The sequence below is a fragment of the Portunus trituberculatus genome, chromosome 6 (assembly GCF_017591435.1).
Source record: "Portunus trituberculatus isolate SZX2019 chromosome 6, ASM1759143v1, whole genome shotgun sequence".
Taxonomy (NCBI): Eukaryota; Metazoa; Arthropoda; class Malacostraca; order Decapoda; family Portunidae; genus Portunus; species Portunus trituberculatus.
The window spans coordinates 3,246,568-3,272,270 of NC_059260.1; the positions used below are offsets into that span (position 1 = coordinate 3,246,568).

A 25,703-nucleotide genomic window follows, 5' to 3' on the forward strand; every position below is an offset into this window, starting at 1 on the left:
ACATTTAATTCACAACGAATTTGGCTGGTGATTAAAAAATAAAGGAAGAAAAGAGGGAATATTGGAAGTAAATATGTACTGTAATATCTAAAGTGAAATAAATAAGTTGCATTAGATCATTAAAACAAAAGTTGAAATGTTCTGCAATACATTACTGAAATATAAAGAACGATACAAAGAGAGAATTGGAAAAAAGCTATCGGACATATTGATAAATACTAAAAGTAAGAATAAAAAAGACAGAATAGAGCTGCAAGTTGAAATTCAAGGCCACACTGCTTGTCTGGGAAACCTGCAATGATCCATGAAAAAGAATGAAGGTAAATCTGTATCTTGGTAACAACAGAACATTGCCTGTGAAAACAAACAAACAATGGTGAGTATAACTACACCAAAAATATCATTACCGGACACAAAATGGGTACACGTCAAACTGAATCGGAGAGATGCACGAAATACATTGCACTTGATTGATACATAGAAGAAAAGAACTTAGAGATTGCACAAAGCCAATGGCTAATGTTGAATAAATAAATATTCAAGATTACATTGAACAACAACAAAAAATTGCACTTTACTTGGAAAAAAAAAAAAAAAAAAAAAAAAATAAATAAATAAATAAATAATAATAATTGACAAGTAAAATGAGCACAAAAATTATCCAAAAAAATTGAGGTAAAGTAATTGAAGCACAACCATTAAAATTTGCACAAGTAAAATGAAAAAAGAAAATCACATTTACGACATTTCTTTTTTAAAAACAAGTTAAAAAAAAAACATCAATAAAGTTCAGTAATTTTTTCACCTACTTTGGGAGACAAAAACTGAGGAACTGCATAAAAATATTTAACCCATCACCACTACTGAAATCTCAACAAAATGACGAGCTACCAAAATTATTCACTACTAGTTTTGAATGGAAGGAAAAAAAGTGTTAAAACTAAATAAGAGAGCTGAACAGTCACTCACACTTACACACACACACACACACCAATCACACGGTAAATTATCAGTATTGCATTTAGAGCTTCATCTTCCGAGCAAAATATACCCATATAGAATTAATAAAAATATATATATACTATTGATATCATAAATAGCATCACTACAGCTATGATCACCATATGTAAGACCACCAAACCTTAGAAGAGGAACAACATTCTCTCTCTCTTTCTCTCTCTCTCAGCAGCACTCAACACTGGCCTGGAACACTGGAAAACTCTCTACCCAATAAAGCGTTCTATAACCTGAACAACAAGAACATGAGGCGAGGAAAGATAAGGGGCGGTATTCACTAACACTTCAGTCTCCCATCTCGACTAGTTTCAACAGGTTCCAGTGGATATTATTGGTGTATTGGTGTGTCTCAAGGGTGCTGGTGAGGTGTCGAGAGGGTTTAGTGGAAGTTACTGGAGTTTTTTGATGTTTTGGTACGTTATTATGGGTTTTGAAGACGCTGGTGATATGTTAAGAGGATATAGAAGTTAATGGAGTTTTTATGGTGTTTATGGTTGCTTTAAAGGGTCTAGTAGAAGTTATTGAGGATTCCAATAGTGTTTTCTTGATCTTGGTGATAGTTGGAACCTCTTGGTGAAGTTATTGATGTTCCCAGGAAATCTCAAAGTTACTGTATTTTTTTCATAATTCTAACAGTAGTTTCACAAGTCTAGTGGAAATTATCAAGTTTTCAATGGTCCGGCAATGGTTTCACAGGTTTAATGGAAGTTAATGGAGTTTTTTAAGGTTACAGTGAGAGATTAAACATTCTACATCATCAGTGGGAAGAAACACCAATGAGAAGAAGGCTAACCATCTGTAGCCTTTGAAAACAGTCCTTATGAGAGAGCTAAGTGCCTCAGAGAACAAGCCCGGCAGAGTGTGCACGAGTGTTAGCACCAGATAAGCTGACAAGCGACAAAACAGAAACAGGGTGGAATGTGAGGTACTCGTTTTGAATTGTCCAAAAATGCTGAAATGGTGGAAAACGTGGGAAGGGAAAGTAAAAACATGCGTACATTGAACAAACCAAAGAAAGTGCCTAGAAAAGAAATGATTACTGTACATATATGAATAGACACTGTATAAAGATTATTACCTTTATTATTAGTTAGTATTAGAGGGTAGTGTAATGAAGAGTTAAAAAATTGAGCTTAAAGATCATGACCAATATTTTTTTCTTGAGTGGAATGTGACTTGTATTATTATCGTTATTATTACTATTATTACTAGTATTATTATCATTCTGCTTTGTAACATTGGTAGAAGAGTCTGGAAAGCTGAGGAAATGTAACATATTTATACGCCTTTGGAAATGCAAGAAGGAATGTTAGGAAGAACTGGTGTGTGTGTGTGTGTGTGTGTGTGTGTGTGTGTGTAATTCACTGTTTGATCTGCTGCAGTCTCTGACGAGACAGCCAAACGTTACCCTACGGAACGAGCTCAGAGCTCATTGTTTCCGATCTTCAGATAGGCCTGAGACCAGGCACACACCACACACCGGGATAACAAGGTCACAACTCCTCGATTTACATCCCGTACCTACTCACTGCTAGGTGAACAGGGCTACGTGAAAGGAGACACACCCAAATATCTCCACCCGGCCGGGGAATCGAACCCCGGTCCTCTGGCTTGTGAAGCCAGCGCTCTAACCACTGAGCTACCGGGTGTGTGTGTGTGTGTGTGTGTGTGTGTGTGTGTGTGTGTGTGTGTGTGTGTGTGTGTGTGTGTGTGTGTGTGTTCTGCTAGCACCAAGGAACCAGAGCCAGCTGTTGGGGGAATTAAGAGCAAAACACTTCGATGCAAACACAGACACACCACAAAACAATTCAAATAAAAAAATAGTATAATCAATCCATTTCCCAAAAAAGCTTCACAGACTTAACATGAACCAGCCCTTATATACCCCATTAAAAATATATATACATGTATAGTATAAATTCCTACTATATAGCTGTAGAAATAGCTTACAATACACCATAACCACAACCAGCTGTATTGGCTTTCTCTCACTATCTCTCTGACTCTCTAATATAGAGAAAACAAATTTCCATTTCTTTCCTATGTAGCTGCGGCGACTGGCTAGCTAACACCCCAATTAAGCATTAGTGAGGAGAGTGTACAGTTACCCCAAGCAGTGATGTCGCAAAGAACAGTGAATTCCATGGGTCAAATCAAGTAAAAGCTCCTATCTGGCCATTTCTCTTGCTTATCCTCATTCTCTCTCTCTTCCTGTTTCTTCTCAGGAATGGCAACACGAACAGGTCTTTTTTTAAATCTTTAGCTTGTCAATTTTACTTGGTTTTTTAGTTTTGTCTCTCATTCTTGTGGCATCTCCGAGTATCAACCAATTATTCACGGCAAGAGACACGCAGTTTTGATATGGATTTCATATTTTTGGTGCCTGTGCTTTGCTTTCACTTGACAAAATCATGTAGAGCCACACAAGTAAATAGAGTCCAGGTGTTAGTCTTGCACTAGAGGGTCAATTGATGTGCTGCCCTTACCAAACACCAAGGACTGGCAATATGGAGGTGTTAAGTTGCTTGATACTGAATATTTAGACACTGTGTGGAGCTTTGGGCTGAAATGGTTATCATGGAGAGTGTTAATCCAGAAACTGACTGTCTCTCACACACGGAGATGCCACACAACACAACAGAACCAAAATGTATTGCCTTATTCAATATAAAATTTTTAATTACAACTGAAGTTTTAACAGAATTTCACCAAGGCAACACACCACAAAAACTAGCATCCACTGCCTCCTTCTGTATAAATTTCAAAACAATCCTATTATAAATTAAATCTTCCATGAAAAAATCACAAAGAGTATAGACATATGAGGTGGAGTTAACCTGGGTAGTGAGAGAGCCAGCCTTGAGGTGCAGGGCATATTGTACAGTATATAATCTGTACATTGTATGAGGCAGGTAAAGCAGCATAGAGGCTCGGGAACCAGTCTGAAATATCGCCACTCCCACAAGAAGCAGAATGATGAGAAATACACATTACAGAGTACACTATAGCACATGAGGCAGTCCTGTATGATGAACTGCCTTGATATCATGATCTGGGAAGACTGGGGGGAGAGAGCACCAGGAATCTGCAAGGAGGACCACTCACCACTCTACTACAGCCATGTCATCCCCAACCTCATCATTACACCACCAGTTGTCCAACGCCTGATTAGATATATGTATGTATAACCTTCTGCTTTCTGTGTGTGTGTGTGTCATTGTGGCACCTTCAGGTATCGTGACGTAATTATAAGGTGCTGATGAACACACACACACACACATGCATGCACACACACACACACACACACACACAATTGTCCATCACCTCCCCCTGCCCACATTCCTGCCCTGATAGGATGCCTGGGTACCCTGCCGGTCAGCCTGCCTTGCCCTGCCCACACCCTCACCCCCGCAACGGGTGCTGGGCCCGCCCCGCCCCGCTGCCGTATACCAGGCTGTACAAAACTGTCCCGTTCTTGCATCAAAAATGTAACAATATATTACAGCCTATGTACACTGTAATGGCCTAGGGCAGGCAGCTCTCAGGTGGGGGGCGCCCTGGTGGTGACGGGGGCCAGGCGGGAGGCTGCTGCTACCTTGGGTGCCGCAATGTCAGCACTGTGGTCCACGCTGGACGCAGGGCCACTGGGCGGCACACCCTTGGCTGCACTGCTGCTAGATGACACACTGCCAGGTACAGTGTCACTCAGAGCAGCACTCTCTGGTGACTCAGTTTGTGTCACCACCTTGCTGAGTGAAGCACCACCAGACACATCACCGTTGGAAGGAACAACCCCTGGCAGGGCAGCACCAGGCAGGGCAGCGCTGGGCAGGGCAGCGCCGGGCAGAGCAGCGCTGGGCGGAGCAGCACCGGCCAGGGAACTGGGCCTGCCCACTGGTACTACCTTCCCTGATATTGACTGTGCAGCGATGGCACTTGGCACCTCAGCCCTCAGCTTGGCACCCTGAGGTGGCGGTGTTGTGGTGAGGTGGGCGCTGGCATTCACAGCCTTTCCTGGGCCCTGCCCCGACTGTCCCTCTGATCCGTACTTCTTGACGGCCTGGGAGATGTTGGCCAGGATGGGGCCAGTGACGTGGGGTGGGGGGAGGTGTGGGGGAGGCGTCTGGTGGTGGGCAGAGGCGTTCTTGTGGGAGGAGAACTCGTCTAGGGCCAGCAAAGGGTCGTGTGCCTGGCTCATGCGGTCGAAGGCGTCCCACAGGCCCACCACAGAGCCCAGCACACCCAGGGTTATCAGCAACAGGTCAAAGTAGCGCTGCCGTCGTGTCAGCCGCCTGTCGGGGTGTTATGGGTGGTGGGGCGTTAGCAGGGTGTGGGGGACAGTGGCAAACAGAAAAATGTAGCAGGGAGGTGTTTCTTTAGCTGTATATAGAGTACATGAAGTGTAGTAAAGGGTCTAGGTGGGATAAAAAATACATGTTACATACAAATTAGTGAATGGGAAAGGAGTGGGAGTGTTAGTGAAGGGAAAGTGAAAAGTTTATAAATGGAAGATGAATGATATGTACAAACACAAATACTAAAATAACTCACTTGAATAAATTTTACTCAATTAAATAGCCAGATAACCATCACCAGTCAGTCAATATGTCAGCTAGCCACCCACTCAGTCAGTCAGTCAACTAATCACCCAGCCAGTCAGTCAGTCAATTGATCATCTACCCAGCCAGTTAGTCAACAAAGCAGCCAACTACTCACTAAGTCATCCAACCAGTCAGTTAGTTAGCTAGTCACCCAATTAGTCTTTTATCTAACCAGTACATCAATCCATCAGTCACTCAGTCATCCTACCAGTCAGTCAGTCAGTTAGCTAGTCAACCAATCAGTCTCTCTCTCTTATCTAGCAAATGCATCAATCCATCAGTCAGTCAGTTAGCTAGTCACCCAGTCAGTCTTTCATCTAGCCAGCACATCAACCAATCAGTCAGTTAGCTAGTCACCCAATTAGTCTTTTATCTAGCAAGCACATCAACCAATCAGTCAGTCAGTCAGTTAGCTAGTCACCCAATCAGTCTTTTATCTAGCCAGCACATCAACCAATCATCCAACCAGTCAGTCAGTCCCAGGTCACTCACTGCCTGAAGATGGAGAGGTGGAAGGCAGCAGGGAGGATGAAGGCCAGCAGAGTACAGCAGGTGGCACCAATCAGGCTCATCAGCACAGCGAAGTTTGGCACGGCACTCACCACCATCCCAGTCATCGCCACCAACACCAGACGCACCACATTCTGCAGGGCACCAGTTTAAGGCAGCTTGGTTAGGTTAGGTTATGCTACTGTGTGTATGTGTGTGTGTGTGTGTGGATAATTGATTTGTTGGTCTAATATTTGAAATGATTTGGGATACATACTAAGTTCAAATAAAGGAGAGATTTCCTTATTTCTTTTCCTCTAATTTCTATCTCTCTTTATTTCTTTCTTTTCCTTATCCCCAATTCCATAATTACTTTCTTTTATTTTCTACACCTTCCCTTATCCTCTACCATTCTCTTTGTCATCCTTCATACAACCTACCCCCTACATCCTCTCTTCCTTCCCTATCCCTTACAATTCTCTCTATTCCTCTAACCTCCTCTCTTCCTTTCCCTATTCTCTACCACTTTCTCAGCCATATTCAGAAACGCTTTGCTCTCTCATCATGACAGTTTTACAAGGCCACAGAGATGACTAGAAGGTTTTCAAGAGCATTTCTCCTCATGATAAACTAGAAATCTTGCCAGTCCATCTCCAGAACCATAAAAATACCCTTAAAAACATAAGCATCTTCAACTAGAGCCTTTGGGAAGCAGTGATGGTGAGAGAACAAAGCATTTCAGAGTACAGGTCTCTTTACAATCCCTCCTACTAACTCCCTTCCCTTCCTTACCCCCCTGTGAGGTGCAGACGTGAAACCGAGAGACTTGTCCAGGAGATGAGTGACTGGGAACAGCATCATTGGGTAGGTGAAGAAGAGCGACACACCGAGGCAAATCTTGACCACTGCGGCAAAGTCTATGATGGATCCTTGGCCGTGTGGAAGGTTCAGGGTGATGATGTCCATGGTGTCTGAGGAGATTGGGATGATAGAAGGCTTGGAATAGAGAAAGAAGAGTGAGTAATGTAGTAAGATGTGGAGGGAAAGAAAAGAAATGGTGTCTGAGGAAAATGAGGCATTGTAATGAAAAGAACAGGGAGAAAGAAGGCTCGGAATATAGAAAAAGGAATAAGTAAGGCAGCAGGATGTGTAAAAAATGAAAATAATTGGTGTCTGAGGTAAAAGAAGGCTAGGAATGAAGAAAATAAAGTAAGGTAGTAAGATATATAGGAAATAAAAAAGAATTGAAGGAGAATGAGACAGAAAGCTCAGAATGAAGAAAATAGAGTAAGCAAGGCAGCCAGATGTGTAAGAAATGAAAAGAAATTGTGTCTGAGGAGAAAGAAGGCTTGGAATAAAGAAAATAAAGTAATGTAGTGAGATGTATATTTGGTGTGTGAGAAAGAATGGGATGGAAAGCTCAGAATAAAGAAAAAGAATAAGCAAGGCGGTAAGATGTATAGAAGATAAAAAAGAAATGGTGTCTGTGGCGAATGAGGGATTGTGATGAGAACAGGGAGATACCAAGCTAGGAATACAGAAAATAAGAGTAAATAATGTAGATGTATAGAAAATAGAAAATGAGGAATAAGGAAAATGGTCAAGATAGACTCAGTAAATAAGGAAGTATGTGATAACTAAAGGAGAATATGAACCACAGGAATAAAGAAAAAGTAAACAAATGAACACACAGTAAACAAAAGAAATAAGAACCATAGAATTAAAAAGCAATAAAAGAAGGAACGCACAAACAAACAAACTTGATGTAAACAAAACAAAGAAAACAAAAAGATAAAGTAAGAACCGATGAATTAAAAACAATGAAGGGAGAAACACAAAACAAACAAACTTAGCATAAACAAAACAGATTAAAAACAGATCACAAGGAAAAGGAAAATGAGTCAATAAAAAAACAAATAGAAAACAAAACAAGCAAGACACAGAACTGCAGAACCAAAAACAATAAAAAAAAAAAAACACAAACAAACAAACTCAGCAAAAACAAAACACAGAAAAATAGAGCACAGGGAAAAGGGAAATGAATGAATAAATAAATAGAAAAATAAATAAAAATCACGCAAAACACAAACTTACGAGGACCGAAGGAGGCGTAACCTGACACCCCAAAGCAGATGTAGAGAGTGGTGAGGCCGCCCATGGTACACACAAAGATGGACCGAAACTTGTCCCGCATGTGTTCCGCCATTGACTCCTCCAATGACAGAATCATCCCAGCGCCCTGACGAGAAAATAAAGTCAACAAACATACACACACACACACACAAACACACACAAAAAGTAAATAAATAAAGGTCAAAAGAAAATAATTGATAAAAAAAACAAATTCCTCGTTAATTAGAGAGAGAGAGAGAGAGAGAGAGAGAGAGAGAGAGAGAGAGAGAGAGAGAGGAAAAGGAAAAAAAAGAAAAAGAAAAGAAAAGAAAAATATTAACAACAACAAAAACAACTCTCTCTCTCTCTCTCTCTCTCTCTCACTGTTCATTGTTCAGGGTCATGTCAAGAGGTCATGTCAAGGGGTCATATCATTATTCAGGGTCATGTCACTGTTCAGAGTCAGGTCAAGAGGTCAGGATCATGTCAAGAGGCCACATCATTGTTTAGGGTCATGTTAAAGGGTCACATCATTGTTCAGGGTCATGTTAAAGTCTCAGGTCATTACTCAAAGTCATGTCATTACTTAATAAGGAGTCATGTTGAGACAATTCAGTGCTGCACCTCCATTATTTTTCAAAGGGTCTAGTTGAAGTGACATGGATTTCTAGTGTTTTTTTATAATTCTACTGACAGATTAACATTATTTCTAAGTTAACCGCTTCAGTATCAGGACGTGTTTTCGTATTTACTTTGCTGACTATTTGGCGATTTCATGCAGCTTGAGAAACTTATGCGGGGATTAAAATGGTGAAGACTGGCCATTAATCATTTGACCTCCATAGACCCTTCCTAATGCAAATAACTATTCTAATCACACAAAAAAATTCATGGTAAAAATGCGTTGCAGTAATGAAGGGGTTAATAACTGAGAACCTGGGTAATTACAAATGTTGAATTGAAAACAGTTGTGATGAAAGAATAAAGCATTTTAAGGTTGTTTTAATGGTTCTAGTGACCGGTTAACACCATTTCTGGAGGAATAACTGAAGAAACACTCTTAAAAACCACACTAATCATCTCTGTGGCCTTGTGAACAGTCAAAGTGAGCCAGCAGAGTGTTTCCGAATGAGTCAAGTGTTACGATCATTAAAGTTTTTTGTAGGTGAACTGCCAAATCAAATCCTCTTTTAAATGTCCAACCATGTCTATAATAGAAGAAAACTCACCATCAAAATATATACAGTTCAATTCATAAATTTTTGAAGCTGTCAGATCACACACACACAAGAGGAACAAGAGGACATTCCAAGATCATGAAAAGTCAGTGTCTGAGGAACATTAAGAAGTTCAGTTTTCCACATAGGACAGTGGACATCTGGAATGGATTAAGTGAAGAAATTGTAACAGCAGAAAGTGTGCAGAAATTTAGGGAAAAGTTGGATAAATGTAGATATAAAGACAGGTCACTATGAGCCCCACTCGAACCACGTAATAAGCAACTAGGTAAATACACACACACACACCACACACACACCTCATAGCAGTAGATGGCCACGGCAAAGAAGAATGGGAAGCCCTTGATGGAGAATTCCTTTGGGGTGAAGGGCACTTCCTCTGAGTGGGAGAAGTCGAACCAGAAGACCACAGTGAGGGCCAGAACATTGGAGAACTGTGCAAACAAGCTGTGGAGTGAGAGACGGGGAGAGTTAGTGACGGAGGGCTGGAGTGTGAATGAAAAAGGTGATAATGGGAAAGGGGAGGAAGAAAATGGATTGAGTGTGAATGAGAGAAAGAAAAGCTGATAATCAAAAGGAAAAGAAAGGAGAAAAAAAAGATTAGTGTGTGAATGAGGGAAAGAGAAGAGATGTAATAACAGGACTGAGAATATGAATGAGGGAAATGCTAATAATCAATGGGAAAGGAGAGGAAGAAAGGGATTGAGAGCATGAAAGAGGGGAAGGAGAGGAAAAAAAGGATTGAAAGCGTGAATGTGGGAAAGAGAAAAGGAGTAATAAAGGGACTGAGAGTATGAATGAGGGAGAGAAAAGCAAATAAACAATAGGAAAGGAGAGGATGAAAGGGATTGAGTGAAAATGAGGGAAAGAAAAGATAATGAACAGGAAATGGGAGAAAGAATGGAATTGAGTGTGAATGAAAGAAAAAGTAATAAAAGGTGATGAAAAAAAAAAAGAAAAAGAGGAAAAAGATACTGAAAATGTGAATGAGGGAAAGAAGAGATGATTAGCAACAGAAAAGTGAAGGAAAAAGGAGATTAAAAGTGTGAATGAAGTAAAGAAAAAGGTGAATAGCAATGGGAAAGAAGGAAGAAGGGTGGGAGAGAGAGAGTTCAAAATAAGGAAAGGGGAAGAAGAAACGAATGAGAATAAAGAAAAGAAAAAGATGAGAGAGAAAGATGGGAGAGAAAAAGCTAGGAAATGAGTAAAAATAAGGAAAGTAGAAGAAAAGCGAGTGTGAATGAGTTAGAAAAAGAAAAGAGGCAAAGGAAGAGATGGGGAAAATGAGAGAGAAAGAATAAGAGAAGGAGAGAATTAGGAAGGAGTGAAGTCATAAAAAAAGGGAGATTAGCGAAAGGAAAGAAAAGTATAAATAGGAAGTAGGAAAGTAGAGGTAGTTAGCAATGGAGAGTACTCTGCTCAAGTACCAAGAAAGGTATGTTCCCTGCCATTCCTACACTGTTAAGCCCCTTGACCAGCCCTGGTTTGGTTACCAGTGTAGAGTGGCAGCTGATGAAAAGAGTCGCGCTTGGAAACTGTATTCACGCCATGCTACCCAATTTAATAAGGAGCGCTACAAGCACGCTTGTGCAGCCATGCGACAAGTACAACAGTGGGCTCAACGACGCTGGCAAGAAGACCTTAAGACCAAACTCAGCGGTCGTTCAGTGGGTAGTAAGACCTGGTGGACCACACTTAAAGCAGCAAGGCCTGACATCAGATGATGATGTTCCACCACTACACAAGTCCGATGGTACAGTGGCCACCAAAAATAAGGACAAAGCTGAAGTACTTGCATCTTTTTTCTCCAACAAGATGTCAGTACCTGATCCTGAGCGCCCTCCTCCATTTGTGCCAGCCCTCACAAATGCGAAACTTTCCACCATTACCATCACTATTGAGGAAGTACGGCAACGTCTGTCACAAGTTGACACTAACAAGGCCTTAGGCCCAGACAACATAAGCCCTCATATCCTTAAGCACTGTGCCTCTCAGCTGGCTACACCCCTCACCGCCATTTTTCAGCACTGCATCACCACTGGAGTGTGGCCCACCCTCTGGAAGGGTGCCAGAGTGGTGGCAATACACAAAAAGGGCAAGAGGACTGATCCCAAGAACTATAGACCTATCTCCCTTCTCTCAGTTCCTGGTAAAATACTTGAAGCCATTATAGCAAACAAAATATCTTGCTTTCTCGGCTCACATCATCTACTTAATACCAAACAATTTGGTTTCAGAAATAACAGGTCAGCAGCAGACCTGTTACTTCAATTATCCACCACCTGGCATAAGTCCCTAGACCAGGGAAAAGACACCTTTATCATTGCTCTCGACATTGCGGGAGCATTCGACAGGGTGTGGCATCACGGCCTAATCACCAAACTGAACAGCTTGGGTATCCACGGGCATCTGCTCCTCTTGCTGCAAGACTACCTGCGAGGCAGATACCTCAGAGTGGTGATGAATGGACAAACATCAGACCAACATCCTATCTCTGCCAGCGTCCCACAGGGTAGTGTTCTCGGCCTCTCCTCTGGAATGCATTTTTTAATGACCTGCTCCAGCTCATTCCAGAGGCACATGCATACGCCGATGACTGTACCCTGACATTCCCTTGCGACAGCGGTGATCACTGTGCGACTGTCGCACACATCAACCAGGTACTGCAAACCATAGTTTCATGGGGGCATCGATGGCAAGTGGAACTTGCTCCTGACAAGACACAGGTGATGCTGGTTTCCCGACGACACTCCCCCCCTGACACACCCACCATCTTACTTGATGGAAGGGCGTTACCCCTGCAGGCTTCCATCTCCATACTTGGTGTGGAAATGAACAGTGCCCTGACCTTCACTGGACACGTCAGGACTATAGCCAAGAAAGCCGCATGGAAACTTAGCTGCATCCGGCGCGTCTCACATCTCCTCGACTCCCAGGGAATCTCCACCCTATATGCAGCTCAAGTCCGCCCCCTTATGGAGTATGCCCTCTCACCTGGTTGTCCTGCCCCCCCTCATACTTAAGCCTTCTAGACAAGATCCAGCATCGAGCACAACGCCTGATACGTCTAAAGGCCCCGCCAGACCAGCCGTCCCCTACCATGCAGCCTCTTCAGCAGCGTCGTGATGTGGCAGGGTTGTGTGTCATCTACAAGACACATAAGCAAGGCGCCCGCACCTGACTGCACTCCGCCAGCCCTGGGCACAGCCACATGGCCACACCACCAGAGCTGCCACATCCAGGGTTCACCAACTCGTCGTCCCTTTTGCTAGGACGGAGACCTTCCTTCGCTCCTTCCTTCCACGTTATACGCGAATGTGGAACCATCTGGTTATGCAGACACAGCTTCACTACACCACCTCCCTACACACCTTTAAGTCTGCTGCCAATGCATGGATTAAACAACCATAGCATGTAAATAGCACATGTACTGTACGTGTCTGTATAATTGGTAATTTAGTTTTGCATATTTTAGTTGTTCCGTGTATTTAATTCCATGTCAAAGATAGTTCTCAGCAACCCTACTGAAGCTCTTGACTCACCAATGTATAAAAATATGTAATAAAGTAAAAAAAAAAAAAAAGAAAAAGAGAGAGAGAGAGAGAGAGAGAGAGAGAGAGAGAGAGAGAGAGAGAGAGAGAGAGAGTTTGATAGTTGTATTGACAGATTAACATAATATCCATTTTATCAATACCATAAAACTTACAAAAAGTGTTTTCCATCTCTGTGGACTGAAAAATAGCGGCCACATAACCTATATTTCAAAAGGACTCTGGTTTCAATTAAATGGGTTTTTATGGGTAGTTTGATAGTTCTATTGACAGATTAATATAATTTCTACTTTACGTATTCATTCTGCTTACTATTTGATGATTTTATATAGCTTCAAAAACTTATGTTGGGGATTAAAATAATGAAGACTCTGGTCATTAATCTTCTCCCCTTCATAGACTCTTCCTAATGTCAATAAAATGGTCTAATCGTAAACAAATCTCAAGATAGAAATATGTTCCAGAACTGAAGGGTTTAAATTTTTAAACCTCCACAGACCCCTCCTATTGTCAATAAGAAGGTATAATGGTACACAAATCTCAAGATAGAAATGTGTCCCATTACTGAAGGGGTTAAAAGCTCCCTATTGACTCAGCACTAAGAAGACCACTGATTCTGTTCCAGTCATACCTGAAGATGGCCAGTTTGTTCAAGTGACGCAGCAGGGTGAGGAAGTAGAGTGGGGGCAGCAGGAAGAGGAGCCACAGCTGCTGCGACACCCCTGACACATATGTATTGAGGTTCTTGCACAGGTAAATCAGGTAACCACAGCAAAACCCTGAGTGAGGAAAGAGAGAGTAGTGACGGTGGTGGTTGTAGTGGTAGTATGAGTTATTGTAGTAATGGTAACAGTATAGTAGTAGTAGTAGTAGTAGTAGTAGTAGTAGTAGTAGTAGTTTCTAGTTTTTCACTATTGCTGCAGAACCATAAATCATGCAGAAGAAGAAGAAGAAGAAGAAGAAGAAGAAGAAGAAGAAGAAGAAGAAGAAGAAGAAGAAGAAGAAGAAGAAGAAGAAGAAGAAGAAGAAGATGAGAAGAAGAAGAAGAAGAAGTAGTAAAAAAAGAGAGAAAGAAAGAAAAAGAAAAAGAAAAAAGACAAGAACAAGAACAAAGAGAGAGAGAGAGAGAGAGAGAGAGAGAGAGAGAGAGAGAGAGAGAGAGAGAGAGAGAGAGAGAGATAAAAAGGAACAACAATTAAAGAATACATTATTATCATCATCATCATCATCACCACCACAACACTCACCAAGCTGCGACACAACAATAGCAATATCCACCAATCGTTTCCCGCCTGGCCCCAACGCGTACAGGCCCACATCCCCATAGGTCAGGTCTGTGGAGGGGATCGGGGGGTGCCTCTCGTCGTCATCCTCGTCATCCGTGGAGTCGGGTGGGATGAGGGGGACCTGGGGGGAGGAAAGATGAGAGGGCTGGTGGTGGTGGTGGTGTTGGTTTCAAGATACTTATCCTCTATTTTTTTTTTTATCTGTCTCTGTGGGAAATGGCATTGAGTGAGCCTCTGTGTGTGTGTGTGTGTGTGTGTGTGTGTGTGTGTGTGTGTGTGTGTGTGTGTGTGTGTGTGTGTGTGTGTGTGTGTGTGTGTGTTGTTACTCTATCTTCACTTACCTCATAAAAAATAGTAATAGTAGTAGTAGTAGTAGTAGTAGTAGTAGTAGTAGTAGTAGTAGTAGTAGTAAACATATAACTTATAATAACAATTGCAGTAAGGGCATAACTTATAGTATCAGCAAGTAACAAATTATAGCAGTAGCAGTACCATTAGTAATAAATACACAACATAAGTAATATAATGAAATAATAACAAATAAATGTTATATATACCCAGTAAAGAAATATTATGTAAATGCTGTCACATATTCTTTCTCTTCAATACATGAGAGAGAGAGAGAGAGAGAGAGAGAGAGAGAGAGAGAGAGAGAGAGAGAGAGAGAGAGAGAGAGAGAGAGAGAGAGAGAGAGAGAGAGAGAATCGGAATTTATCAAGTGGTGAACTCTCTCTCTCTCTCTCTATATATATATATATATATATATATATATATATATATATATATATATATACAACAGATGGTCACACCAAACCCACAACAGATGGTCACAGGAGGTGGAGGAGGAGGAGGAGGAGGAGGAGGAGGAGGAGGAGGAGGAGGAGGAGGAGGAGGAGGAGGACAAAACAAAACCTTTACTAGAACTTACAAGAAATAGATAAACAGATAGATAAATAGATAAATAGACAAATTACACACTAGCTTTACAATATCAAAGCTGAGATCAATGAAAACAAATGTCATAGGAGTTTTGAAGTAAAGAAAGGTGTTGTGGGCATTGAGGAGAAAGAGAAGGAAATAATGGTGGTGATAACGCGCAGACAATGACCAGTTCAACTCCTACAACAGTGCAACATCTCAGATAAGATAACACCACCTGGTATGATAAGGTGAATTATTAGTTTTCATTCTTACTCCCATTCTATCTAAACGCTCATTTTATTTATTTATTTATTTTTAATGTGATAGTGTGTGTGAATTAACATGTGTGTGAGACTGTAATGATTTTTGTGTGTGTGTGTGCGTGTGTGTAATTATATTCTATGCAAACTCCCTTAATATTTTCACTTGCACATTAAAAGTTTTGACATTTTTCTTTATTTTAACTATTTATCATACACTATCTTATACTATGCATTTTATTATCTATGTAGTATAAAGTATTTTGGGCATTAGTGTGTGTGTGTGTGTGTGTGTTGATCTCATTATGACGCACGAAACCTAAATAACATTACGGAGGTTATCCCTATCTAAATCCACCCCATAACTTTGTAACATTCGCCCCACCTTCATCTTTATCACCCTCCTCTGTGGCATTACCCATCCCTCAACACTTCATTACCTTTCCTTCCTCCAGCACACACTTGCCTTCCACTTACATCTACCTACCATACACACTTCACGCCCAGCCATATCTGTTTCTATGTAAAGACACGACCCAACACGACGCAACTAAAACAAACACTTTTATTACATTCAGGGTTCGTTATCTGTCAGCAAGGGCAAGTGTGTGCTGAGGGAAGCCTGAGAGGGAAGGAAGAGAGGCAAAGAGAAGTACATGTGTGAGATGGGGCAACATTATTACTTTATACAAAATAGTGGAAAGAAACATACATGAGAAAGAAAGATTATTATTGGATAAGATTGTAGGAAATTGTAGTAAATTGAGAGATGGTTATTCTAGCAGTGAAAAAAGATTATTAGCATATGAGAAGGCTTATGACTTATGGAGAAAGGAGTGGATAAGTGTATTGTTTGAGCATGGGTAGAAGATATTAGTGTAGAAGCTGTATAACCAAAGGAAAAGAAGAAAATGAGATTGATCATACTAGCAATGGAAGAATTAATACACAACCAAAGAAAAGATGAATTGGAGCAGGAACATTCATCATTCTAGCATGGAAAAAAGAAAACAAACAGCATCTATAGAAAAAAAAAAAAAATAAAATAAAATAAACAAATAAAAAAACTTTGAAAATCTAGATAAAAAAATGATAAACACAACATCCTCTTTGAAAATATAAACAAAAATAATAATAAATACAACATCCTCTTTGAAAATAAAAAAAAAAAAAAATAAATAAATAAATAAAAAATAACAATGCACAATAAACACCAAGCCATTTCCACCACCACCCACCTTCGTCTCCATGATAATAGACCGACCCCCAGCTCTACCGCCAGAGGAGAGGATGGCATATTTGCAGTCCACCAGCATGAGCATAGCCGAGACACTGAGGTAGCCAACCAGCGCCATGATGATTGCTCCCTCCATGATGCCGGACTGTGGGAGGACGAGAGGAGTGTTAAGAGATATAACATAGAGTAGGGGCTCTAGATGATGTGTGTGACTGTAGTGTAACAGTGTAACATAGAGTAGGGGCTCTAGATGATGTGTGTGACTGTAGCAGAGTGTAACAGCATAGGGTAGATTTTTTTTTTTTTATGGAAGAGGGGAAGCTGATAAAGGGCAACAAAAAATATAACAAAAAAAGGCCCACTTGATTGCCAGTTCCCTGAAAAGTTAATAGTTAGCCAAAAGTCTGGAATGAAAGTCTTAAAACCTCTCTATTAAAAGAAGTCATCGTTGGAAGATGGAAATACAGAAGCAGGCAGGGAGTTCCAGTTCACCAGAGAAAGGTATGAATGACCGAGAGAAGTACTGGTTAATCCTTGCATTAGAGAGTTGGACCGAATAGGGGTGAGAGGAAGAAGAAAGCCTTGTGCAGTGATGCCACAGGAAGAGGGGGAGGAGGCATATAAGATAGAACATGGCCTCTAGATTGTGTGTGACAGTGGGAAGGATGAATGGAATGCTACTAGGAGATATAAGATAAAACAGAGCCTCAAGGTGTGTGACTGTAGAAGAGTGTAACATAGCATAAGGGGAGATATACCATAGAACAGGGCCTCTAGACTAATGTGAGTGACTGTGGGAAGGACAAGAAGGGGTATTAGTAGGAGATATAGGATAGAACAGAGCCTCTATGTATGTAACTGTAGGAGGGTGTAACAAAGCATAGAGGGAGATATAACATAGAATAGGGCCTCTAGATTATGTGAGTGACTGTAGGAGCAAAAGAGGGGTGTTAGTAAAAGATACAGGATAGAACAGAGCCTCTATGTATGTGACTGTAGGAGAGTGTAACAAAGCATAGAGGGAGAGATATAACATAGGATAGGGCTTCTAAATTATGTGAGTGACTGTAGGAGGACAAGGAGGATAGAACAAAGCCTCTAGATTGACCATAGCAAGGTGTTCATTCATACCTTTCTCTTCTAAACTCTGAACTCCCTGCCTGCTTCTGTGTTTCCAACTTCCTATGACTTGACTTCATTTAAGAGGGAGATTTCAAGACATTTATCCCTTTTTTATTGCATAACTCTGTCCTGCAAGGGGATAAGCAACAAAGTGTTTTTTTTCTGTTTTATATTCCCCTTGGCCAATTTTTTCCCTCTTACATAAAAAAAGGTAGCATAGGGGAAGATATACAATAGAATAGTATCTCTAGATAATGTGAATGACTGTAGGAGTATTTAAGATGTATAAGTGAAGATATAAGATAAAAGAGGCTCTGGAGGACTGTAAGAATAGACAAAGAGGCAGATAGAAAGAAAGACAGACACACAAAACACAAACACAAAAATGAGACATATAGGAAAAAAAGGTAAAGAGATGGACAGACATACAAACAAGAAAATAAGAGACAGATAGGAAAAATGGTAAAGAGAAAGACAGACACACAAACAAGAAAAAATGAGACAGAAAAAAAGGAGGAGAAAAACAAAGATAAGAAATGACTATGCTCAGAAACAGACAGAAAGAACAGAGGTAGATAGATAGAAAGGCAGACAGGATAAAAGGCAGAGAAAAGAACACAAATAGAAAAGAATGATAGAAAAAAAAAGGAGAAAGACAAAGATAAGATAAGACACACAGACAGACAGAGAGAGAGACAGAGAGTGACGCACATACACACCGGAAGAGAATGAATGAGAATGACACAAAACAGGATGCAATGAGAAAGATTATCTAGAAACACTTTAGAAATACAGAAAGCCAGATAGGATGAATAATCAAACATTTTAGAGTGAATAGTTTAAATAAATGAATACAGAGTGAAGGATGTATTGAATAAAGGAATAAAAAGCAAATAAAAATAATAAATGACAATGTTTAAGGAGGAAGAGAAAATAGAGAATATATTGGAAAATTTATTAAGTTTAAGAAGACAAAGTTGAAAGATAAAGAAGGAAAATGAGAAAAAAAACTAGGATATATATTGGAGGAGGAGGAGGAGAAGAAGAAGAAGAAGAAGAAGAAGAAGAAGAAGAAGAAGAAGAAGAAGAAGAAGAAGAAGAAGAAGAAGAAGAAGAAGAAGAAAGAAAAAGAAAAAGGAGAGAAAAAGAAGGAAACAAAAACAGATAACACACAAGAGAATCATTTAACATAGGAAGCATTCAAGGAGGAAGAGGAAGAGGAGGAGGAGAAAAGAGGAGAGATATGAAGGAAAAGCGAATCAGAGGTCCAGACATAGAGCAGTGCGGGTTTGTGGGTTTGTTGGTGTGGTCATTATAGTGCTATTGACGTCACCTGAGTGTTTTGCATCATATCCACACCTGCCGCTCACACACTTGTATATCTTGGAGGTTTATGGCATTTTAATATCTTCTGCTTCTCCCATCCCCACAACATATCTCTCTCTCTCTCTCTCTCTCTAACCCCTTCAGTACCATGACATGTTTACACACTCATTCTTGTCACTATTTGGCAATTTTATATACCTTCAGAAACTTATGTAGGGGTTAGAATTATGAAGACTCTGGCCATTGATCTTCTGACCTTCATCACACCTTGGTAATGTCAATAAAGTCTTCTAATGGTACATAAACATGAAGGTAAAAATGCATCCCAGTATTGAAGGGGTTAACCTCATTTCTGTGCTATTAATCTCGTTCTTCCTTTTGCTTCCTCCCTGGATGGAAAAAAAAAAAAAGTGATTACATTTTCTCTCTATTTGATCAATTTCTTGACATCTGATTTTCACCTAACCTAACTTAACCTGATCTAACCTAACCCAATTTAATCTGACATAACTAAACTTCAACCAAACATTAACCTAACTAAACTCAACTCAACCTAACCTAACCTGACCTGACCCAAGTTAACCTAACCTAATGTGATTGAGCTTCTTAAAACCTTAAAATAACTTCTTTCTTTCCTCATTAAACCTTTCCTTTCCTTAAACACACACACACACACACTTAAGGAAAAGTTGGATAAATGTAGATATGGAGCCTTATTCAAATCCTGTAAAATACAACTAGGTAAATACACACACACACACACACACACACACACACACACAGACTCGTGCCCTATAATACACAAATAGGTAAACACACACACACAGACACACTTTCCCCAAGCCTCTATCTTCTCACAATCCTAAAAATTATCTCTCTTTCCTTATCAAACCCTTTCATTACCTAAACGCCATAATTACATCCTTAATTCACCCTCTCTCTCTCTCTCTCTCTCTCTCTCTGGTCCATATTCAGAACCACCTTATTCTCTCACCACAACTATTTTCCAAGGCCACAGAGATGACTAGCGGGGTTTTCAAGAGTGTTTCTCCTGTTAATAATGAAGAAATCTCGTCACTCTGCCTCTAGAACCATAAAAAAACACCTAAAAAAATCTTGCGTAAACTGAAACAGAGTCTTTTGAAACACTGGAGGTGAAGCACAGCAATGTTTGAGGATACAAGCTAATTTCTCCCATGCATAAACTCCCTTTCTTTTAGTCCCCTGCCTCTGAATCCTACCACTACTGCAAAGGTAAGGCACGAATCAATCCTTCTTTTAATTTACAGCCTAACCTAGCTCTGTGAGTCAATACATCCCTGGTCAGCTGTATACCACACCTGTGCTGCATTTATCAAGATGGTGCACACAGGTGTGGGGATGAGAGAGAGAGAGAGAGAGAGAGAGAGAGAGAGAGAGAGAGAGAGAGAGAGAGAGAGAGAGAGAGAGAGAGAGAGAGAGAGAGAGAGAGAGAGAGAGAGAGAGAGAGACTTATAATTATCAAAACTGGCAGTCTTTTAATATAACACTGGCTGGACACTAAACATTATTATTTTCACCACATCTCTTCTTCACTGGTGATTATAAAGATTTCCTGCATAAATTCTTGGTGATGTGGTGTGTTTCTTGCAGTAAAATGCTTAGGAAGGTCTGAATAAAATGACTTTCCCCTCATCACTCCCAATACATGAAAAAAATAAATAAATAAATAAAAATAAGATGTATATATAAACAGATGATATGGTTATTTCAACTCCACCCCACACACTTCATATCAACTTTGTCTTCTCTGCCCATATAACTCATGTCTTATCGCTACATTTCTCCCATCAGCCAGCCTATCAATACTGGTACATTTCACTCCCATGGCATGAAAAAGCTAAATAAAGAGATCTAGTCATTTCAACTTCACCTCATAGCCTCACACACTTCACATCAACCTTGTCTTCTTTGCCCATATAACTCATGTCCTACCGATACATTTGTCCCATCAATCAGCCATTAATGTGCTATAATAACAAATCCACCCATGAAAAATTGCAATAACAGGGTGGGAATTATATACAAGTGATGCCAATTACCTCAAATTAGAGAGAATAATAAGCATTTCTCACACACATACGGATGACACACATAACATACATTAATGCAAAAATTAAGACATTATGAGCATTTTTCACACCCCCACACCTGTGCTAAGGTAATATTCACGTTGATAACTTGTGAAGGTAATTTCATGTTATTCAATCGCTTAAGTACAAAGATTACTTGGTTTGGAGGCAGGGGGAGGGGTCTTTATTTTGCAGTTCTGATATAGTGAATTTGTGGTTAGCTTTTAAAAATGAGAGGAGAGATGAAGAGTTTAAAAAGTGTAGTTGCTTTTGAGTTTTTTGAGTGTTTGAGTGAAAGAGGGAGGGAAGTTAGTTTGTGGTTTGTTCTGTGATGAGAAGATGAGGAGTGAAGCAAAAATGTAGTTTGTCTGAGTGTGAATGGAAGAGAAAATTGATGGAACAGAAGAGAGAAAGGGAAGTTAGTGTAATGCATTAGTGGTTAGTTATGAGATGAAAGAAGGTGATGAAAGAAGTCAGAGTGTGGTTTGTCTGTGTTACGAGAATGAAAGGAAGAGAAAAATGATGAAACACTAAAGAGCAAGAGAAGTTAGTGTGCCAATGTAAAAAAATTTGTATCTGTGTTTAATTCTGAGATGAAAGAAGCTGGGGGTGAAGGAAAAGTGTGGTTTGTTGAGAGTTTTCAGTGTAGGTGTAAGAGAAAAGTGATGGAACAGAAGAGAGAAAGAGAAGTTAGCATGTAAATGTATTAAAAGACGTGTTGCATCTGTGTCCAATTCTGAGATGAAAGAAGCTGAAAAGTGACAGAACACTGTGTCTGAGTGTTCTGTGTGAGAGGAACAGAAGAGAGAGAAAGGAAAATTAGTGTGCGAATGTAATAAAAAGGACAAGTGTTGCATCTGTGGTTAATTCTGAGATGGAAGAACCTGGAGAGTGAAGGAAAAAATGTAGTTTGCACTTTCTTGAATGATTTGAGTGTAAGAGGAAGAGAATATGGAACAGTAGAGAAAGGAAAGTGAGTGCGTGAATGCAATACAGGACAAGCGTTGCATCTGTTGTTAGTTCCAAGATGAAGTAAACTGAAGGGTGAAGAAGAAATTAACCCTAGCCGGCGGCAGTGGACGTTGGCTGTCTCCTAAAATGTGAATCGTCTATATATAGCTTCTGCCGCCTACTGGTGTGCAGCATAAATTTAGTTACACCGCATTTTGTTACGTTTTGACAGCATCTTTATATAGACTCTACCGCAATTTCGCGCCGTGTTTACAAGTTTCTCAAATCAAACTTTAGGCTTTAAAGTGAAATTTCTTTATATGTTTACTAGAATAATGGAGTCACTCACACCCACATTAAAAATGTGTCCAGGACTTGTGACCTGGATGTGGTTTCCTCCACCCTCCCAATTTTTTTGTTTTTGTTTTTTGCTTTTTCAGTTATGTGATGGTTTCCTCTCTTACTAACTCATCATCTAAATCATGCGCTAGAATCAGCTGTAAATCCTCATCAGTGATTCTCCTCCTTGTAGGAAGCATGGTTGTGCCTAAAATTCCCAAATATGTCCAAGAAATAATACTATATTGGTGGAATGACAGGCAGACAGGAGCACTCCACCCTGCCTGAAAGCTGGGAACAGAGTGTGGTATGAGTGTGAGAAGTCACGTACACCAAGGCCACTCTTGACTTGCCAGTTATCATTTTTGTGGCTCGGGGGCACTCACACGTGGCCGTCTATATATAGTCGATGCTTAGAAATACAAGGGATAAATTTTGGAGACGAGTCTATATATAGTCACCCGCAAATTTTGATACAATCAGGACCGTCTATATATAGTTCCACCGCTAAGGGTTAAGATGATAGCAATGATGATGATAATAAAATACAGTAACAAAATATCAATAAGGTAATAATAATAATAATAATAATAATAATAATAAAGGTAAATATTAACAAAAACATAGTAAAAATTAATATAGTAACAAAATATCAATAACAAAAAAAAATAATAAGAAAGAGAGAGAGAGAGAGAGAGAGAGAGAGAGAGAGAGAGAGAGAGAGAGAGAGAGAGAGAGAGAGAGAGTGTCAGGTTATGCATTTAGGTAAAGACAACACAAACTTTAGCTATGAGATGGAGGGATGTTGGCTAGAGGCAGTAGAGGAAGGAAAGGATTTAGGAGTAGTGATAGACAGGACTATGAAATTTTCAAAGCAATGTTTAGAAGCAAGAAATAGGGCAAATAGGATCCTGGGTTTTATAAATAGAAATGTTAGTTATAAAAGTAAGGAAGTGGTGCGTAGCTTATATAATTCCTATGTTAGGCCCCATTTAGAGTATTGCATACAGGCCTGGTCACCCCATTATAGGCAGGATATCAACATGTTAGAAGCAGTTCAGAGAAGAGCAACTAGGATGATACCCGCATTAAAGCGCCTGGAGTATAGAGATAGATTAAAGGAATTAAACATGTTTTCATTTGAGAGGAGATGTATAAGAGGGGATATGATAGAGTTATTTAAAATGTTCTCAGATACAAACTACATAGATGTGAGATCTTTCTTTACCTTAGAGGAGGGAAGTAGGACTAGAAATCATGGCAGGAAGATTAGAAAGCAAGGCTGCAGGTTAGATATAAGACTTCTGGAATGCATTGCCAGAGAGGGTTGTAAATAGCACTAGTTTGACAATGTTTAAAAACAGATTAGATAAGCACTTAAATTTATTAGATTTATAATTATGTATAGCGCTGCATGATAGTTTTTATAAGAAATTTACTATAGTTAAACAAGACATGATCCCCATGTATGGGGATCACAGATTGTAGAGGAATTCGCTGCAGGACTTAGCCCTGTTAATGGGCCAAATATTTAGAATTAGTATATAATGTATTGTGTAGTACTTGTAAGTGTATCTTTAAGTACTGATGACGAGATCGCTGTGCGACTGATACAGGATAACCTAGATGGGCCCTGGTGGCCCTTTGTTATCCTATTATTTATGTTATGTTAAGAGAGAGAGAGAGAGAGAGAGAGAGAGAGAGAGAGAGAGAGAGAGAGAGAGAGAGAGAGAGGCTATAACGAGTAAACATTTGAAGGACATTTAATGAAAGACTAACGCAGATGCAATTCTAAACACTGCAAGGGAAAGTGACCTAAAAAAACAACGTACAAACAAACAAACACCACGGAAAATATACCCAGACCAGGTGAAGGGACAGACTTGGAAGGAGAAACGTAATAAATAAATAAATAAAGGAAGGAAGGATACGGTGTTTTAGTGACAAATAATGACATACATACACTCAGACATTCCCTATGGCTAGACTTGACCCATTCATGAACCACACACGGTAAATCTAATGCAGAAAAACACAAAGCACCACCACAACACCAACACCACAAACACACCTGTAATACCACACATAGACACACAGACAGACATACATACATACGCACCTCTTTATAAGCGAATGGTAGGCCTAACATTCCCGCGCCTATAAAGGACACGAAGATGTTAGCCACCATTTTCACGGGGCTGGTGATCCCCGGGGCGACGTGGTGACCCATGGCGAGGCACTGACACTCACTCAGCCAGCCTCACGTCACCCGCCACCCAGCCATTACACACACCACGCCTGCCAACCTCGCCGAGCTCGCCCCCACCTCACTCCCAGACCCAGACCAAGATTTCTGTCTAATCTTGCTGTTTTGGGAGTTTTTGACGGGAGAAATTGAGAAAAGAAAAGAAAAAAACTGTATGATTAAGATTAGGAAAGATATGCGATAGAAATATACAAACAAGAATAACAAGAACTCTCACTCCCAGATCTAGACCAAGATTTCTGTCTAATCTTGCTATTTTGGGAGTTTTTGACGGGAGAAATTGAGAAAAGAAAAGAAAAAACCTGTATGATTAAAATTAGGAAAGATATGCAGTGGGGAAATGCAAACAAGAAGAAAAAGAACCCTCACATCAGGCCACAGACCAAGATTTCTGTCTAATCTTGTTATTTTGGGAGTTTCTGAAGGGAGAAATTGAAGAAAAAGACTATATGAATAAATTTTGGAAAAAAAAAGACAATAGAGAAATACAAACAAGAATAAGAGCAAAAACCTTCACACTAGACCAAAGACGAAGTTTTTTTTTTTCTTATCTTGCTGTTTTGGGAGTTCCTGACGGGAGAAATTGAAGAAAAAAGACTGTATGATGATTTGGAAAGAGAGACAAAAGAAGAAATATCAAGAATAGAAAAATACAAACAAGAATAAAAACTAAACTCGGATCCAGACCAAGATTTCTGTCTAATCTTGCTGTTTTGGGAGTTTGCAAGGGGAGAAATTGACGAAAGGACTACATGATTAAAATTTGTAAAGAAAGACGATAAAAAAAGTACAAACAAAATTAATAAGAACCCTCAACTCTGATCCAGACCAAGATTTGAGTCTAATCTTGGTGTTTTGGAAGGTTCTACGTGAAAA

The 25,703-nt window shown here is 40.0% G+C and overlaps 1 protein-coding gene across 1 annotated transcript; it reads right to left on the reverse strand.

Moving 5' to 3' along the window:
- Window positions 1–2,658: 2,658 nt before the first annotated feature.
- On the reverse strand, window positions 2,659–24,868 carry LOC123516687 (amino acid transporter ANT1-like). Its single transcript, XM_045276294.1, has 9 exons — window positions 24,681–24,868; window positions 16,714–16,857; window positions 14,256–14,415; window positions 13,640–13,787; window positions 9,757–9,904; window positions 8,202–8,346; window positions 6,900–7,078; window positions 6,111–6,262; window positions 2,659–5,309 (listed from the first exon to the last, which is right to left on the reverse strand). Exons 1-9 carry the CDS (start codon window positions 24,789–24,791, stop codon window positions 4,559–4,561), a joined length of 1,938 nt encoding a protein of 645 aa, XP_045132229.1. The 5' UTR covers window positions 24,792–24,868; the 3' UTR covers window positions 2,659–4,558.
- Between the last annotated feature and the right edge of the window lie 835 nt (window positions 24,869–25,703).